Source organism: Eurosta solidaginis, unplaced genomic scaffold (genome assembly GCF_040869045.1).
Source record: "Eurosta solidaginis isolate ZX-2024a unplaced genomic scaffold, ASM4086904v1 ctg00001077.1, whole genome shotgun sequence".
NCBI lineage: Eukaryota > Metazoa > Arthropoda > Insecta > Diptera > Tephritidae > Eurosta > Eurosta solidaginis.
In genome coordinates this window covers 15,169-34,095 of record NW_027137328.1, presented here as the reverse complement: position 1 = coordinate 34,095, position 18,927 = coordinate 15,169, and the positions used below count along the sequence as shown (strand labels likewise).

At 35.9% G+C, this 18,927-nt stretch overlaps 3 protein-coding genes across 4 annotated transcripts; 2 read left to right on the top strand and 1 right to left on the bottom strand.

Moving 5' to 3' along the window:
- Positions 1–8,280: 8,280 nt before the first annotated feature.
- LOC137236347 (TATA element modulatory factor-like) lies at positions 8,281–10,542 on the top strand (the record flags this gene model as incomplete). The annotated part of the gene is made up of 5 exons (XM_067758862.1): positions 8,281–8,501; positions 8,811–9,003; positions 9,067–9,382; positions 9,545–9,775; positions 9,848–10,542. Coding segments are annotated over 5 exons (1,162 nt in total), but the record flags the coding sequence as incomplete, so codon positions are not given.
- A 1,359-nt stretch (positions 10,543–11,901) lies between these two features.
- Positions 11,902–12,918, bottom strand: LOC137236345 (uncharacterized Golgi apparatus membrane protein-like protein CG5021). Of its 2 annotated transcripts, none has more exons than XM_067758859.1 (3): positions 12,889–12,918; positions 12,513–12,595; positions 11,902–12,448 (listed from the first exon to the last, which is right to left on the bottom strand). In XM_067758859.1, the coding sequence occupies exons 1-3, from the start codon at positions 12,901–12,903 to the stop codon at positions 11,902–11,904; spliced, it is 645 nt and encodes a 214-aa protein (XP_067614960.1). In that variant the 5' UTR covers positions 12,904–12,918. The 2 variants fall into 2 exon arrangements, with proteins under 2 accessions (XP_067614960.1, XP_067614961.1); XM_067758860.1 differs by having other exon boundaries at positions 12,880–12,903.
- Positions 12,919–13,736: 818 nt separating this feature from the next.
- LOC137236346 (kinesin-like protein Klp61F) lies at positions 13,737–17,700 on the top strand (the record flags this gene model as incomplete). Its single annotated transcript, XM_067758861.1, is given in 10 exon segments — positions 13,737–13,856; positions 13,912–14,094; positions 14,156–14,194; positions 14,814–15,396; positions 15,455–15,900; positions 15,967–16,110; positions 16,167–16,326; positions 16,385–16,642; positions 16,645–17,469; positions 17,567–17,700. Coding segments are annotated over 10 exon segments (2,892 nt in total), but the record flags the coding sequence as incomplete, so codon positions are not given.
- Positions 17,701–18,927: the final 1,227 nt, after the last annotated feature.

The following is an 18,927-nucleotide window of genomic DNA, read 5'->3' as shown; positions in this document are numbered from 1 at the left end:
TCCATGCGTCACCTAGCGGCGATTTTTTTCGTAGGTCGCTTTTTATTCTTGTCCGAATTATGTGTTCCAAATATAAGCCAAATCGACCACAAACAGGATTTTAATGAATATCTCGATCCTTGCGCCACCTAGTGGGGATTTTTTTTCATTGGTCGCTTTCTATCCTTGTATATATTATGTGTTCCAAATATGGACCAAATCGGACCACAAATATGATTTTTTTGAAAATCACGATCTTTGCGCCACCTAGTGGCGATTTTTTTCATAGGTCGCTTTCTACTCTTGCACTTATTATGTATTCCAAATATGAGCCAAATCGACCACAAACACGATTTTTATGAATATCTCGATCCTTGCGCCACCTAGTGCCGATTTTTTTTATTAGTCGGTTTCTATTCTTGTATGTATTATGTGTTCCAAATATGGACCAAATCGGACCACAAATATGATTTTTTTGAAAATCACGATCTTTGCACCACCTAGCGGTGATTTTTTTAAGGTCGCTTTCTATTCTTGTATGTATTATGTGTTCTGGATAAGAGCCAAATCGGACCACAAACAGGATTTTTGTGAATATTTCAATCCTTGCGCCACCTAGCGGGGATTTTTTCACAGGTCGCTTTCTATACTTGTATGTATTATGTGTTCCGTATATGAGCCAAATCGGACCACAAATACGATTTTTGTGATTATTTCGATTCTTGCGCCACCTGGCGGCGATTTTTATCATAGGTCGCTTTCTACTCTTGCACTTATTTTGTATTCCAAATATGAGCCAAATCGACCACATACACGATTTTTGTGAATATCTCGATCCTTGCGCCACCTAGTGCCGATTTTTTTATAGGTCGCTTTCTATCCTTGTATGTATTATGTGTTCCAAATATGAGCCAAATCGACCATAAACACGATTTTTGTGAATATCTTGATCCTTGCGCCACCTAGTGGCGATTTTTTTCATAGGTCGCTTTCTATTCTTGTACGTAATATGTGTTCGGAATATGGACCAAATCGGACCACAACTATGATTTTTTTGAAAATCACGATCTTTGCGCCACCTAGCGGTGATTTTTTTAAGGTCGCTTTCTATTCTTGTATGTATTATGTGTTCCGGATATGAGCCAAATCGGACCACAAATACTATTTTTATGATTATTTCGATCCTTGCGCCACCTAGCGGCGATTTTTTTAATAGGTCGCTTTCTATTCTTGTACGTATTATGTGTTCCAAATATGGACAAAATCGGACCACAAATACGATTTTTTTGAATATCACGATCTTTGCGCCACCTAGCGGTCATTTCTTTCATAGGTTGCTTTCTATTCTTGTATGTATTATGTGTTCCAAATATGAGCCAAATCTGACCAAAAATAGGATTTTTGTGAATATTTCGATCCTTGCGCCACCAAGCGGCGATTTTTTTCATAAGTCGCTTTCTATACTTGTATGTATTATGTGTTCCAAATATGAGCCAAATCGGACCACAAATACGATTTTTGTGATTATTTCGATCCTTGCTCCAACTAGCGGCGATTTTTTTCATAGGTCGCTTTTTATTCTTGTCCGAATTATGTGTTCCAAATATAAGCCAAATCGACCACAAATGGGATTTTAATGAATATCTCGATCCTTGCGCCACCTAGTGGCGATTTTTTCATAGGTCGCTTTCTATTCTTGTATGTATTATGTGTTCCAAATATGGACCAAATCGGACCACAAATATGATTTTTTTCAAAATCACGATCTTTGCGCCACCTAGTGGCGTTTTTTTTTTATAGGTCGCTTTCTATTCTTGTATGTATTATGTGTTCCAAATATGAGCCAAATCGGACCACAAATACGATTTTTGTGATTATTTCGATCCTTGCTCCACCTAGCGTGGATTTTTTTCATAGGTCGCTTTTTATTCTTGTCCGAATTATGTGTTCCAAATATAAGCCAAATCGACCACAAACAAGATTTTAATGAATATCTCGATCCTTGCGCCACCTAGTGGCTATTTTTTTTCATAGGTCGCTTTCTATTCTTGTATATATTATGTGTTCCAAATATGGACCAAATCGGACCACAAATATGATTTTTTTGAAAATCACAATCTTTGCGCCACCTAGTGGCGATTTTTTTCATAGGTCGCTTTCTATTCTTGTATGTATTATGTGTTCCAAATATGAACCAAATCAAACCACAAATACGATTTCTGTGAATATCTCGACCCTTGCGCCACCTAGTGGCAATTTTTTTATAGGTCGCTTTCTATTCTTGTATGTATTATGTGTTCCAAATATGAGCCAAATCGGACCACAAATACGATTTTTATGATTATTTCGATCCATGCGTCACCTAGCGGCGATTTTTTCATAGGTCGCTTTTTATTCTTGTCCGAATTATGTGTTCCAAATATAAGCCAAATCGACCACAAACAGGATTTTAATGAATATCTCGATCCTTGCGCCACCTAGTGGGGATTTTTTTTCATTGGTCGCTTTCTATTCTTGTATATATTATGTGTTCCAAATATGGACCAAATCGGACCACAAATATGATTTTTTTGAAAATCACGATCTTTGCGCCACCTAGTGGCGATTTTTTTTATAGGTCGCTTTCTATTCTTGTATGTATTATGTGTTCCAAATATGAGCCAAATCGGACCACAAATACGATTTTTGTGATTATTTCGATCCTTGCTCCACCTAGCGGCGATTTTTTTCATAGGTCGCTTTTTATTCTTGTCCGAATTATGTGTTCCAAATATAAGCCAAATCGACCACAAACGGGATTTTAATGAATATCTCGATCCTTGCGCCACCTAGTGGCGATTTTTTCATAGGTCGCTTTTTATTCTTGTATGTATTATGTGTTCCAAATATGGACCAAATCGGACCACAAATATGATTTTTTTCAAAATCACGATCTTTGCGCCACCTAGTGGCGATTTTTTTTATAGGTCGCTTTCTATTCTTGTATGTATTATGTGTTCCAAATATGAGCCAAATCGGACCACAAATACGATTTTTGTGATTATTTCGATACTTGCTCCACCTAGCGGCATTTTTTTTCATAGGTCGCTTTTTATTCTTGCCCGAATTATGTGTTCCAAATATAAGCCAAATCGACCACAAACAAGATTTTAATGAATATCTCGATCCTTGCGCCACCTAGTGGCTATTTTTTTTCATAGGTCGCTTTCTATTCTTGTATGTATTATGTGCTCCAAATATGGACCAAATCGTACCACAAATATGATTTTTTTGAAAATCACGATCTTTGCGCCACCTAGTGGCGATTTTTTTCATAGGTCGCTTTCTATCCTTGTATGTATTATGTGTTCCAAATATGAACCAAATCAAACCACAAATACGATTTCTGTGAATATCTCGACCCTTGCGCCACCTAGCGGCATTTTTTTTCATAGGTCGCTTTTTATTCTTGTCCGAATTATGTGTTCCAAATATAAGCCAAATCGACCACAAACAAGATTTTAATGAATATCTCGATCCTTGCGCCACCTAGTGGCTATTTTTTTTCATAGGTCGCTTTCTATTCTTGTATGTATTATGTGTTCCAAATATGAGCCAAATCGGACCACAAATACGATTTTTATGATTATTTCGATCCATGCGTCACCTAGCGGCGATTTTTTTCATAGGTCGCTTTTTATTCTTGTCCGAATTATGTGTTCCAAATATAAGCCAAATCGACCACAAACAGGATTTTAATGAATATCTCGATTCTTGCGCCACCTAGTGGGGATTTTTTTCATTGGTCGCTTTCTATTCTTGTATATATTATGTGTTCCAAATATGGACCAAATCGGACCACAAATATGATTTTTTTGAAAATCACGATCTTTGCGCCACCTAGTGGCGATTTTTTTCATAGGTCGCTTTCTACTCTTGCACATATTATGTATTCCAAATATGAGCCAAATCGACCACAAACACGATTTTTATGAATATCTCGATCCTTGCGCCACCTAGTGCCGATTTTTTTTATTAGTCGGTTTCTATTCTTGTATGTATTATGTGTTCCAAATATGGACCAAATCGGACCACAAATATGATTTTTTTGAAAATCACGATCTTTGCACCACCTAGCGGTGATTTTTTTAAGGTCGCTTTCTATTCTTGTATGTATTATGTGTTCTGGATACGAGCCAAATCGGACCACAAACAGGATTTTTGTGAATATTTCAATCCTTGCGCCACCTAGCGGGGATTTTTTCACAGGTCGCTTTCTATACTTGTATGTATTATGTGTTCCGTATATGAGCCAAATCGGACCACAAATACGATTTTTGTGATTATTTAGATTCTTGCGCCACCTGGCGGCGATTTTTATCATAGGTCGCTTTCTACTCTTGCACTTATTTTGTATTCCAAATATGAGCCAAATCGACCACATACACGATTTTTGTGAATATCTCGATCCTTGCGCCACCTAGTGCCGATTTTTTTTATAGGTCGCTTTCTATCCTTGTATGTATTATGTGTTCCAAATATGAGCCAAATCGACCATAAACACGATTTTTGTGAATATCTTGATCCTTGCGCCACCTAGTGGCGATTTTTTTCATAGGTCGCTTTCTATTCTTGTATGTATTATGTGTTCCGAATATGGACCAAATCGGACCACAACTATGATTTTTTTGAAAATCACGATCTTTGCGCCACCTAGCGGTGATTTTTTTAAGGTCGCTTTCTATTCTTGTATGTATTATGTGTTCCGGATATGAGCCAAATCGGACCACAAACACTATTTTTATGATTATTTCGATCCTTGCGCCACCTAGCGGCGATTTTTTTAATAGGTCGCTTTCTATTCTTGTACGTATTATGTGTTCCAAATATGGACAAAATCGGACCACAAATACGATTTTTTTGAATATCACGATCTTTGCGCCACCTAGCGGTCATTTCTTTCATAGGTTGCTTTCTATTCTTGTATGTATTATGTGTTCCAAATATGAGCCAAATCTGACCAAAAATAGGATTTTTGTGAATATTTCGATCCTTGCGCCACCAAGCGGCGATTTTTTTCATAAGTCGCTTTCTATACTTGTATGTATTATGTGTTCCAAATATGAGCAAATCGGACCACAAATACGATTTTTGTGATTATTTCGATCCTTGCGCCACCTAGCGGCGATTTTTTTCATAGGTCGCCTTCTATTCTTGTCCGTATTATGTGTTCCAAATATAAGCCAAATCGACCACAAATGGGATTTTAATGAATATCCCGATCCTTGCGCCACCTAGTGGCTATTTTTTTTCATAGGTCGCTTTCTATTCTTGTATATATTATGTGTTCCAAATATGGACCAAATCGGACCACAAATATGATTTTTTTGAAAATCACGATCTTTGCGCCACCTAGTGGCGATTTTTTTCATAGGTCGCTTTCTATTCTTGTATGTATTATGTGTTCCAAATATGAACCAAATCAAACCACAAATACGATTTCTGTGAATATCTCGACCCTTGCGCCACCTAGTGGCAATTTTTTTATAGGTCGCTTTCTATTCTTGTATGTATTATGTGTTCTAAATATGAGCCAAATCGGACCACAAATACGATTTTTATGATTATTTCGATCCATGCGTCACCTAGCGGCGATTTTTTTCATAGGTCGCTTTTTATTCTTGTCCGATTTAAGTGTTCCAAATATAAGCCAAATCGACCACAAACAGGATTTTAATGAATATCTCGATCCTTGCGCCACCTAGTGGGGATTTTTTTCATTGGTCGTTTTCTATTCTTGTATATATTATGTGTTCCAAATATGGACCAAACCGGACCACAAATATGATTTTTTTGAAAATCACGATCTTTGCGCCACCTAGTGGCGATTTTTCTACTCTTGCACTTATTATGTATTCCAAAATGAGCCAAATCGACCACAAACACGATTTTTGTGAATATCTCGATCCTTGCGCCACCTAGTGCCGATTTTTTTTATTAGTCGGTTTCTATTCTTGTATGTATTATGTGTTCCAAATATGGACCAAATCGGACCACAAATATGATTTTTTTGAAAATCACGATCTTTGCACCACCTAGCGGTGATTTTTTTAAGGTCGCTTTCTATTCTTGTATGTATTATGTGTTCTGGATAAGAGCCAAATCGGACCACAAACAGGATTTTTGTGAATATTTCAATCCTTGCGCCACCTAGCGGGGATTTTTTCACAGGTCGCTTTCTATACTTGTATGTATTATGTGTTCCGTATATGAGCCAAATCGGACCACAAATACGATTTTTGTGATTATTTAGATTCTTGCGCCACCTGGCGGCGATTTTTATCATAGGTCGCTTTCTACTCTTGCACTTATTTTGTATTCCAAATATGAGCCAAATCGACCACATACACGATTTTTGTGAATATCTTGATCCTTGCGCCACCTAGCGGTATTTTTTTAAGGTCGCTTTCTATTCTTGTATGTATTATGTGTTCCGGATATGAGCCAAATCGGACCACAAATATTATTTTTATGATTATTTCGATCCTTGCGCCACCTAGCGGTGATTTTTTTAATAGGTCGCTTTCTATTCTTGTACGTATTATTTGTTCCAAATATGGACAAAATCGGACTACAAATACGATTTTTTTGAATATCACGATCTGTGCGCCACCTAGCGGTCATTTCTTTCATAGGTTGCTTTCTATTCTTGTATGTATTATGTGTTCCAAATATGAGCCAAATCTGACCAAAAATAGGATTTTTGTGATTATTTCGATCCTTGCGCCACCTAGCGGCGATTTTTTCACAGGTCGCTTTCTATTCTTATATGTATTATGTGTTCCGGATATGAGCCAAAGCGGACCACAAATACGATTTTTATGATTATTTTGATCCTTGCGCCACCTAGCCGCGATTTTTTTCATAGGTCGCTTTTTATTCTTGTCCGTATTATGTGTTCCAAATATAAGCCAAATCTGACCACAAATAAGATTTTTGTGATTATTTCGATCTTTGCGCCACATAGCGGCGATTTTTTCAAAGGTCGCTTTCTATTCTTATATGTATTATGTGTTCCGGATATGAGCCAAATCGGACCACAAATACGATTTTTAAGATTATATCGATCCTTGTGCCACCTAGCAGCGATTTTTTTCATATGTCGCTTTTTATTCTTGTCCGAATTATGTGTTCCAAATATAAGCCAAATCGACCGCAAACAGGATTTTAATGAATATATCGATCCTTGCGCCACCTAGCGGTGATTATTTTATAGGTCGCTTTCTATTTTTGTATGTATTATGTGTTCCAAATATGAGCCAAATCGGACCACAAACAGGATTTTTGTGAATATTTCGATCCTTGCGCCACCTAGCGATGATTTTTTCACAGGTCTCTTTCTATGCTTGTATGTATTATTTGTTCCGTATATGAGCCAAATCGGACCACAAATACGATTTTTGTGGTTATTTTGATCCTTGCGCCACCTAGCGGCGATTTTTTTCATAGGTCGCTTTCTATTCTTGTACGTATTATGTGTTCCAAATATGAGCCAAATCGACCATAAACACGATTTTTGTGAATATCTTGATCCTTGCGCGACCTAGCGGTGATTTTTTTATAGGTCGCTTTCTATTCTTGTACGTATTATGTGTTCCAGATATGGACCAAATCGGACCACAAATACGATTTTTTTGAATATCACGATCTTTGCGCCACCTAGCGGCCATTTCTTTCATAGGTCGCTTTCTATTCTTGTATGTATTATGTGTTCCAAATATAAGCCAAATCTGACCACAAATAAGACTTTTGTGATTATTTCGATCTTTGCGCCACCTAGCGGCGCTTTTTCATAGGTCGCTTTTTATTATTGTCCGAATTATGTGTTCCAAATATAAGCCAAATCGACCACAAACAGGATTTTAATGAATATCTCGATCCTTACGCCACCTAGTGGCGCTTTTTTCATAGGTCGCTTTCTATTCTTGTATGTATTATGTGTTCCAAATATGAGCCAAATCAAACCACAAATACGATTTTTGTGAATATCTCGACCCTTGCGCCACCTAGTGGCAATTTTTTTATAGGTCGCTTTCTATTCTTGTATGTATTATGTGTTCCAAATATGGACCAAATCGGACCACAAATATGATTTTTTTGAAAATCACGATCTTTGCGCCACCTAGTGGCGATTTTTTTCATAGGTCGCTTTCTATTCTTGTATGTATTATGTGTTCCAAATATGAGCCAAATCAAACCACAAATACGATTTCTGTGAATATCTCGACCCTTGCGCCACCTAGTGGCAATTTTTTTACACAGCACAGAGCAAACAACTGCAAAAAGAGAGCAGCAACTTCGCGCGGAGAATCGTGATTTAATGAGGCGTTTAGAAGCTGATGAGCTACGTGCGGAAACGTCTGCTCAGGAGGCGAGTTTATCAACAGTTCCACTATTGCGCCAGTTAGAATCACTGCAAAACACCTTGGCGCAACGAACGAGCAACTGGAATCAGGAGGAGCGTATATTACTAGATAAACTTGGTAAGGGGTGCAATTCCAAAAGCTTTTTCGTTCTTAGCCAAAATTTTGGTTTTAATGACTGTATAAAAATTAGGCCCACTTGCATAACTTTCTAACTCCGAGTTAATTTTAAAATTTCTCAAAATTGTATGAGTGTATCCGCGACGCTGATTCTGAGTTACAAGAAATAACTTTCCGTTCTGTGAGTGAGCCTTAGGGCCTCATTCTCTATTAAGAAACGATCGTCCGTTTCGCCTCAGAGACGAATCATTAGTGTATTTGCACTATGTTTAACTCATAATTTTAATAATCACTTGTTTTTGAAATCAGCGGCAGCGCAAAGTAAATTGAGGTCCCTGGAAAATATAGAAGCAAAATATAAGGAACGACTTAAGTTGCAACAAAAACGATGCGCTGAACTTGAGGAGTTACTATCAAAGGCGCTACTTCAGGAAGAGAAAGCGAATATGGCTTTACAAGAAGCGCAATTGGAATATGGTTTAAAAGAAAATAGCATGAATAAGTATGTTATTTACTAAAAATAAAAATTTGTAATTGCATTAGTATATTGGAAATTATTTCTTAGACAATTGGCATCACTAAACGGGCAACTAGCGGAGTACACATCAAAGCTAGAGGCTTTAGACCAAAAAAATAAAGCATTACAAGAGAAACTCTTAGCGAAGGCATCAGAGGAAAAAGTGCAAAATTTTAATAGCACTAATGACACAACAAATGAATCTCAACGCGTTGTTCCTCTTACCGCAGCCACACTAGCGCCACGCGAACTGACACGTCAGCAATCGCTAGAGCCATCACATTGCTCACAGTCACCTGCTATGAGTTTTGAACGAAACTCGCCCGTGGAAACAATTGAAGGTGGCAGTATTGATTGGCAGGCGGTGAGTGTAAATCTAACGGGTTATTTCATGATACATGATATATTTTTGTCATGTCCATGTAAAATCGAGTAAATATCAGCGTTGATTTCTTCCCATTTGAATATAGTCCTTTTTCAATAAATACTTAATAAATAATTAATTCTATTTCCGATCTTTTCTCAGGAGGATATCGATTGTATTTCGAATTCTGGCCGCCCTTTAAGCAATCTCTCATATGGCATACATATGAATTTTATGGGTGGACATAACACAACCACATTAGAACATTTACAATCAATGTTGAAGCAACGTGATGGTGAGCTAGTGCATATACAATGGGAGCTGGCGCGACTGGAAGAGGGTCGTGGTGTGCTGGCAGAGGAAATTGCTATGCTTACAACAGAGCTTGAATCTGTGAGTTGTAGTTAAATGTGTTATTGATTCAGTATTCTAATAATCAACATTTGTTATACTCCCTTTTTTAAGGCCAAAGAAAAGCTGCTCTACTTCGAAACGATAGACAAAAATTACGATGAGCTTCAACGCAACTACGATGCGCTTCTCCAAATGTATGGTGAAAAAGTTGAGCGTACTGAAGAATTAGAATTGGATTTGAAGGAGGCGCGTGAAGCGTATAAGACGCAAATCAATGAATTGTTAGCTCAGCCAGCACGTCCAAAAACATGATACCTGTAAAAAGTTGCAGCTTTTGCTATTTTTTGTGTTGTTTTGGTAAAGGTTTTTAATTTGAAAAAAAAAAAAAAAAACCGTTAACCGAAAAGTATGAAATCTTAAAAAGATTAGCAGCGTGCGGTAACTCTTATCTATCGATTCAAATGCCCAATTTTTCATATCAACAAATATGTGCACTTAAAACTGTTTTCCAGTTATTGCTCTCGCTTGTAACTATAACCAATACCAACTTTTTCCACTTTTGAAGCTTCTGAAGCTAGCAAGGGGCGAGTTTAAAAAAAGTTTAGAACTTAAAATTGAAATGCTGCAAACTCAATACATTTCAGAATTCCTCAAGTTACATTGGATTTAAACAACTATTATAATTTTAAAATGTTTTTGATTTAGTGCTCTAGCCCTACTACTGCGCGGATTTTGCAAAAAGGTACCCCAAAATGCAACACATTGACTATGATCCATTTATTATCCAATTCCATGTTATTATTATAAATTGTAATTATTATTATTATGCGTTGTATGTAGCTATGTTATTATTATTAATAATATTTTAGCCGATGATATATTGTAATGTTGCGCTATTAAAGTGACATTTTAATAAAGTTATTGGTATATAATTGAATTAATTCACACAATATTTATATGATTCAATCAGTACTCGGATTTCAATTTTAGTTAGAACTAAATTACATTTTGAAAGTCTCATTTGCTGCAAGGCATATATTACTTAGGAACAAGAGTTCTAAGTCCGCTTAGATCGCTTTGTGTAGAGAACAATTTCAGGAAAGATCGTTCTTTATACCCCATTGATGATATTCAATATTTTGTCTTCAGGTGATGATCGACGCAATCTTTGAAAAGAGCGCACTGCCATCCGCCTCAAATTGACCCCATCCACAAGTGTTACTTTGGCCATAGTTCGTATAGTTTGAGGACCATGCCAGAATTATTTCCAGGACATTTTCCCTGGCTACTACTTCAAAACGATTTTGAGCACACTATGGGAGCATTTCAGCATGATCTTCGGGACTATTCGGGAGGATGTTTGGGCTAACTTAAAAGCCTTCCGGGCTATTTTTGTATTTAATATCGAAACATTTTCAAAATCATTTTGAAATTTTTTTTCTAAATCAGATCCCACGGATTTCAAGATGAAGTGAAGACCATTTCGGGTTTATTCGTGTCAATTCTGGACTATCTCAGAAGCACTTGTGGTCTGTCACTTGGGTATATCTCCGGCTAATTTTGGGACTATTAGCAAATCGATAATTTCAAAAGTATTTTCGGATCAATTAGGTTCTGTTTGCGTTTTCATTTTGAAGCTATTTTCTAGTGCTATTTCGGAAGTATGGGAGTATTTTAAGAATCATATAAGAAATTTGAGTTCCTTGATCATTCAAAGTCTATTAGATATAGTACAATATTTTTTGGAATGCGTTGTGTTACTAAGTGTTTGCAGATTAAGCCAGACAACATAGTTAACATAGAAACAAGCGCTGATTTTTTTCAAAATTTCAAATAGATTTTAGGAACTTTAGTAAAAGTTTCCAAAGCTTTGGAAAACGTTAATTATTTTCTATAAACAAAATGCCAAAAGAGGGCATCCAGTTAAACATTGCACAATTTCAATAGTCGTATGTTATTTGAAAAAAAAAAAAAAAAAAAAATTGGATGAAATTCAGCGCTACGTCCAATTTTAATCCTAATAAGAATAAAAAAAAAACGTACGAACATCCATAAATTACAGTTATTCACTCAAAAAATAACAAAAGATATACTAACTAATACTAGTTTTCAGTGTCTCTTTTTTTGTTTTTCAATATAAACAATATATTTTTACAAATTCTCTTTTAAACAATATTTGTTGGTCGCTCTGTAGTCGGCTGTGGTGCATTCGGTTTTGTCATCATATCAACAGCGTTTTTGAATAACTGCGTTTTAACAAAATCTGTTGCCGCTGAATTGAGATCCTTATTTGCACCAAAATTACATTTTACATAGCCAAATAAATTTGCACCATTCAATGCTAGTGCAATCATCACAAGTAATAGCCATTTGAATTTTAAGCCAAACAGAGCCACTAAAAAAAATAGTCCCCAAAAAACGGGAAATAAAATTAAACCCAACCAGAATATGCGCGCTTCATTATTATTGACACGCCCTTTTTTCGATTCAAACACCCAATGTGATACGCCTTCGTCATCCACATAGTTCCACCAGCGCAATCCAACCAACAAACGGCCAGTAATATTTTTCACAGTCCAAAAGTCAGCAGACAAAAATAACACAACAAAAACAAAACTCGTAATGAAGGAGTCACTAAACCAGCCACAGAAAATGTATATAACTACAGCAGCACTACGGAAAAAGAGGTGGAAAAATGTGACATAAGGATGCCTGCAAAAATTGAGAAGTTTTAATAATTACAAACCCAATTTAAATGAACCTCTTGGTTACATACGCATATCGCTTTGGCGCTACACTTGGATCACGCATATCGTCCTCTTCGCCAAATGGTATGGTATCTTCCTCCAATAATGGCACCTGTAAGATGTAGCAAAAAACCAAAACAGGGTCATACTCTAGGACAAGGGTCGATTGCTAATACAAATCAAAAAATTTCCGGAGGTGTCAAAGGCTGCCTTCTGATCGGGATATCAATAATCCGGAGGCAGAAAAAGATTTACTTCTGTCATACATTTTTGGATGTGCAATAGCAGTCGATCCCTGTCCTAGAGTACTATTAGAGACTCCGCAAAGTCGCCAATCGAGATCAGTTAATGAAAACCAATCCTATTCTGTGTTAAGTTTTGAGCATGCAAACCTACTTTTTTTACCGTAGCCGAAGCCATTTCCTACAGTTCCTTAATCTTTTAAATACTGTTTGATATGGAATTTATGCACTTTATATTTGATACAATTTAATAGAACCGTTTAATTATAGTTTATTAAGCTAATCATATTGTACCTATACCAAGTGTGTTCACTAAGCGATAAACGTCAAAACTAAAAACAGCCTCGCTCACCTGATGGAAATCTCAGGTCTAGAGTCGCATTTTTGGTCTCAAGTACAACAATTTGCGCTGGGTTGCATTCGATAGTCAAAAATAATTAAGTTATGTTAAAAGGTGAAATGATTCTGAATATTTTCAAAAACTTTAAAAATAGCAAATAAATAAGTGTCTATAATATAAATTATATAATTATAAATACATTTTTCAAAGTTTAACTTAAGTTTTACCCGTGTTACAATTTATTTTTGCAAAAGTTTTACTAACGTTTTAAAGATTTTAAAAGATACTTCAAAATGCAACAATGTGCATAAAAACAACTTGAAAATGCAACACGGCGTATTTTTGTAAACATTTATTTATACTTTTTTATTTGGTAAGTAATTAATTTTTCATTATGTTACTTATTTGTTCAAATTCATTTTTTTTAGGCTTTCCATAAAAGAAAATTGATCGCCAAATCAACGAAGGGGTTCTTGCCAAGCAATTTTACTGCCCTAATCTACAATCGGTCATTTGAATTATGAACAAATCCAAGTTTCCAGCAGAATTGGATGTATGGGTTGGTGAAACTTGGAGATTGGACAAATATTAAATGACGTGGACATTACAGGCAATCCAATTTTATTGCACTGAGAGCTGGGTACACTTGTGGGACTCCCTGCATCAGTTTTATGCATAGTAAATTGGAGGAGCAGCCTTGTGAAGAAATTGAAGCAGATCAGTTATATCGAGATTTCTGTTTCAAAAGACTGAAATATAGTGTGAATTTTTATACGCAGCAAAGAGTGGAGGTAAGAATAGAGATACCTATGCCATTTATATGTATTCATTAACTTTTACTTATAGGATGTACGACGAGAAATGCATATTTTGCGGAAAATTCTTTCAGGTGGCAGCTTAGTATTTTGCTTGGAATCCTTAGTGGGCACACATATTGGGTTGCGCCCTAGTGACGTTATTGATGGCAAACAATATCTTATTCAAGGAAACTATCAATACCATCATTATCATGCTATTTCAATCGTTTTGGTGATTTATTATTCATATCTCACGCAAACTAAGATACTACATGATAATCATACTTCATCAGGGGAAGAAGGCATGCGGAAGTGAGCTACTTGAACCAAAGGTAAGTCGCAAATAAACTTGACTGATATACACCTTCGACTACAACATCCGCTATCAGTTACGACCGTCAATATCTTAAAAAACGATAAGGTACGGGATGTTGAAGCCGTATTCAGGTATGTCAGGAGAGTTTCATTTGCCTGGGGTTCAAATAGCTCACAAACTTTGTATTGTCCAACCATTATGTATTTTCTTGGTATTTGTAGGAATTTGCCAATTTGTAGGAAAAATTTAAAAGGTCCACGACATAAATTGGAAGAGAAGCTCGCCTAAACCCTCTTTGGAGGCTATCGCGCCTTACATTTATTTTTTTTAATGGTTCAATTAATGTTAGTTAAAGCCAGAGCTAAATTTAGAAACTGCCGAGTTTATTTACACATGACCACTGTACCGTTTTGACTAGACACCTTCGAAGGTGGCCGCGATCGAAAAAATAACCCATGACCGATGCAATATCGGCCACGCGATTTTCAGTATTTCCGCGCATCTTTGGGTTAGTGGAGCATCATTGCATCATTGAACACGGCATTCATTAGTCAAGTTTGGAGTGAAACAACCTGAATACGGAGTTCTAGGGTAAACCCTCCCAAAAAACTAACTTGTATATATTCTATTTTTAGGATTCGGACATAGGTATTATACCGCGTGCTCTGTGTCATCTTTTTGATGAGCTGCGTTTATTGGAAATGGAGTTTTCAATGCGCATTTCCTATTTGGAATTGTACAATGAGGAACTATGCGATTTGCTTTCATCCCATGACAGTGTGAAGATACGCATTTTCGACGATAGTACAAAGAAAGGATCTGTTATCATACAAGGGTTAGAAGAGATTCCAGTGCATAGTAAAGACGATGTTTATAAGGTCCTCGAGAAAGGAAAGGAAAGACGCAAAACAGCTACAACATTAATGAACGCGCAATCTTCGCGCTCACATACTGTGTTCTCTATTTTAGTTCATATACGCGAAAATGGCATTGACGGCGAAGAAATGTTAAAAATTGGCAAACTTAATCTGGCGGACTTAGCTGGAAGCGAAAATGAAACTAAGGCGGGAAATGAGAAGGGTATACGCGCTAGAGAAACTGTTAACATCAATCAAAGTTTATTAACATTAGGTCGGGTTATCACTGCTTTAGTCGAAAGGACGCCGCATATACCCTACCGTGAATCTAAGTTGACACGTTTGCTTCAGGAATCATTGGGTAACAAAACACATTTCTCAAAGTTAAATTAATTTCAATGCAGTGTTTTTTTATTTAGGTGGCCGCACCAAAACATCCATCATTGCCACAATATCGCCCGGTCATAAGGACATTGAAGAAACATTAAGCACTTTAGAGTATGCACATCGCGCTAAACACATACAAAATAAGCCAGAAGTAAATCAAAAGTTAACTACGAAAACTGTGCTCAAAGAATATACGGAAGAGATTGATAAACTAAAACGTGATTTAATGGCAGCGCGATATAAAAATTGTGTTTACTTGGCGCAAGAAACTTACATCGAAATGACCTTAAAAATGGATTCACAAAATCGAGAACTAAATGAAAAAATGTTGCTTTTGAAAGCGATTAAAGATGAGCTGCAGAATAAAGAAAAAATCTTGAATGAAGTTAGCTTAAATTTGGTTGAAAAAACCGAGTAGCTTAAACGGACGGAACAAAATCTGAATCAAACGCAAGGTGTGCTGCAGCAAATTAAAAGGGTGAGTAAACGTTTATCAAATGACAGAGCATTAATAAATATGAATAATTGCTTATCCATTTTGTAGATTCTTAATTGTACAAAGCGGCGCTATAAGGAAAAGAAAGTTTTACTGCAATCACACGTAAAAACTGAGGAAGTACTCACGAATCAAGCGCGACAAATATTGGATGTTGCTGATGTTGCCACCAAAGATACGCATCAGTTGCATGTAAATATTTATTAAGTGTTATTCTTTTGATGATCTAATTTTTTCTCTTATTAAAGAGCACAATAGAACGCAGGAAAGAAGTTGATGTTAAAATTCAAACTGCATGCGAGCAATTTGCTGAACGTATGCGGGAGAACTTCGATTTAATGGATAAAAACGTAGAAGATATGCAAGAGCAACAACATACCTATACTCAAATGCTGCTAGAAGAATTTGGTAGGATTTGCATTCTAGTTACTGAAAGTTGATTAGGTAACAAATTTTTACTTCATAGCTAACACGACAAACGTGCAAAAAAAATTGTTTAGCGACAGCGACATAAAACTCCAGAAAGTCAATGCTTTATGCAAGGAATCTTTTTTATCCACAAATACAATAATTGAAAAATGGTCAAAAGTAATACGCGATTCTAGCTTGGACCATAAAAACCATTTTACTCAATTGTTCAAAGAGCTGGAAAACAAACAAATTGAACTAGTCAAACGAATGGAGGATAAGCTTAGCGACTTGGAAAATTTATCGGATCAGCAAAAGCTATCACTGAAAAAATGCACAAGACTGTTGTAGAAAGTTTGAAGGAAAAAAACGATAATCTTCAAAATCACACAACACAAATGGTTAAGCGCATTGACGAAATTAAACGTGCCTTAGAGGATAGTGTTCAACACTTGGCTCTAATGCACGATGAAATAGAAAATGAGCGCGCTGTTGCAGTTAATGAACGCGCAGTTATGGAGGACATTATTGAAAAATTGAGTACACTTAAAGAAAATTCATATTCAAACAGACTTACACGAGCAAACGCTTTTAAGAGCTTAACAGTAAAATTGGAGGAAAATACAAAAACAAATGGCGAACAACTACAACAGTGTTCAGCATCTGCACAAAGCTTTTATAATGACACATGTAAATTAAATTCATCAACACAAGAGCTCTTCGGTAAACATACTTCAGCTGCACTAGAATGTGGTGAACAACAAAATAACGCCTACTCATCACTCAATGAACAATTTCGCAACATAGAGAATGATGGCAGAGAACGCGTTAAAGTATTAACTGCCACAGCAGCTGCGCATGCTGAACACACACTGGACGTAGTAGAGCAATATATTGATAAGGTGAAAGAAAATCGCACGAAGAGGGAATTAGAAATTGAAGAAGCAGTCGCTCTTATGAAGAGGGGTCTTTCTGATGATGCTCAACAATTAAAGCAACATGTCGTCGTTTCTTGCGGATTAACAAATTCTTTGCAGGAAAACGTTCGAAATTATGCCAACAACTATAAAGATAAAATGGATGTTTGTGTAAATTATGTACAGAAATTTAGGGAGAGTGAGTTGAAGACATATGCGCCATCCGGTAAGAACTTAATAAAATAAATATAAAATAATAATAATGAATAAATATAAAAAGCAATGCAAATGACACTTGTTATCAAATTATATTCTTCTTTTAGGTGCTACACCCTCCAAACGAAACTTTGTGTATCCCCGCTCATTGGTAGCCACATCACCCCACATTGATATCGTAAAAAGATTCCGACAAGAGAACGATTGGTCGGATTTGGATACTACGGCGCCAATTGATGAAGAACTCATCCGCACCAGTGGCAGCGGTAATTATTTGAAAATATAAGTTGAATTCAATTCCATAGTATGTTCGTCTTTTAGGAAAACAAGGAGAATATGTCATAATGCTTCTGTATATTTAATGCGTACTAAAGTCATTAATGACAGAGGTGCATATCAATAATTGGAGCTGTGTAATCTAAATCGAATCACACATTTATCATAAACGAATAGACAAAAGTGAAACGATCATAAATTATTCACTGCGCTTTTTTTCAAAGAATTTTAATGCAACAGCACTTAATTTTACATAAGAACACTATTGGTGTTTTCATGTACGCTGTTTATCTAGTTCTGGTACATTTTTTTACACAGCTTACAAAAACAAAATACACTGGAAAGAAATAATAGGGGGACTCATGAAAGCATATAAACTTATAAGGTGTAAAATTATATCCATTTACACACGCTGTTATATGAACGCACCTAGAAATACTCTTGATAAACTTGATTGTTTATCAGCTGTATTATTGCCAAACAAAAATTTTTTGATTGTTATACAAATTAAAAAATACCAAGATTAAGTGAAAAATCAAAACTAAAACGGTTTTACTAAGATATTCTTGTAAATGACTTTCTGATGTTGGAGATTTCTGATGAAAATGCCTGCTGTAATGTCTGCAAGGTTGCATTCCTTTGAGTTTACCGCGTTTACACAATGAAATGTGCGCGTAAATTTATACAAATTGTGTAAATGATTTTTCATACAAAATTTGACAGTTCGTTTACGCACTAGATAAATTTATACGTTTACAAAATTTATAAGGCATTTATACGGTTACATGAGTCCCCCTAATGTTTAACCAGACAACTTGATAGCTAGACTGACGTGAATACGATTGAAGGACGTCTCGCAGCACTTTTTGTACAGTTATAATACCGCAAGAATGTGAAATATTGGGTCAACGATTTACATACGAAAAGGAATAAGCTTTATGAGGAATACATTTTAAAAAACTAATTCATGTTGTTCAAATGAGTAGATTAAATCTGCATCCAATACTTTGATTATATTCCTGTATTTCCATTGTCCTTATATGTTCTTGGTATAATTTCATTTTATTTTATTTAGATACTCGTAGTTTATTTTTATGATTATTTCTTAATGTATACAATATCAAATTAATTACACTGCATATCAGATTTTTGTGTGTAAATATTATACTTATGTTTTGTATATCGTTTGCTG

Bases quoted from the DNA above. Each gene is read 5' to 3' on its own strand.
- LOC137236345 (XM_067758860.1), bottom strand. From the start codon at position 12,903: ATGGCTTCGGCTACGGTAAAAAAA. The intron at 12,596-12,879 runs GTAGGTTTGCAT...TACATCTTACAG, and splicing joins CTTCGGCTACGGTAAAAAAA to GTGCCATTATTGGAGGAAGA. The intron at 12,449-12,512 runs GTATGTAACCAA...CAATTTTTGCAG, and splicing joins GTAGCGCCAAAGCGATATGC to GCATCCTTATGTCACATTTT.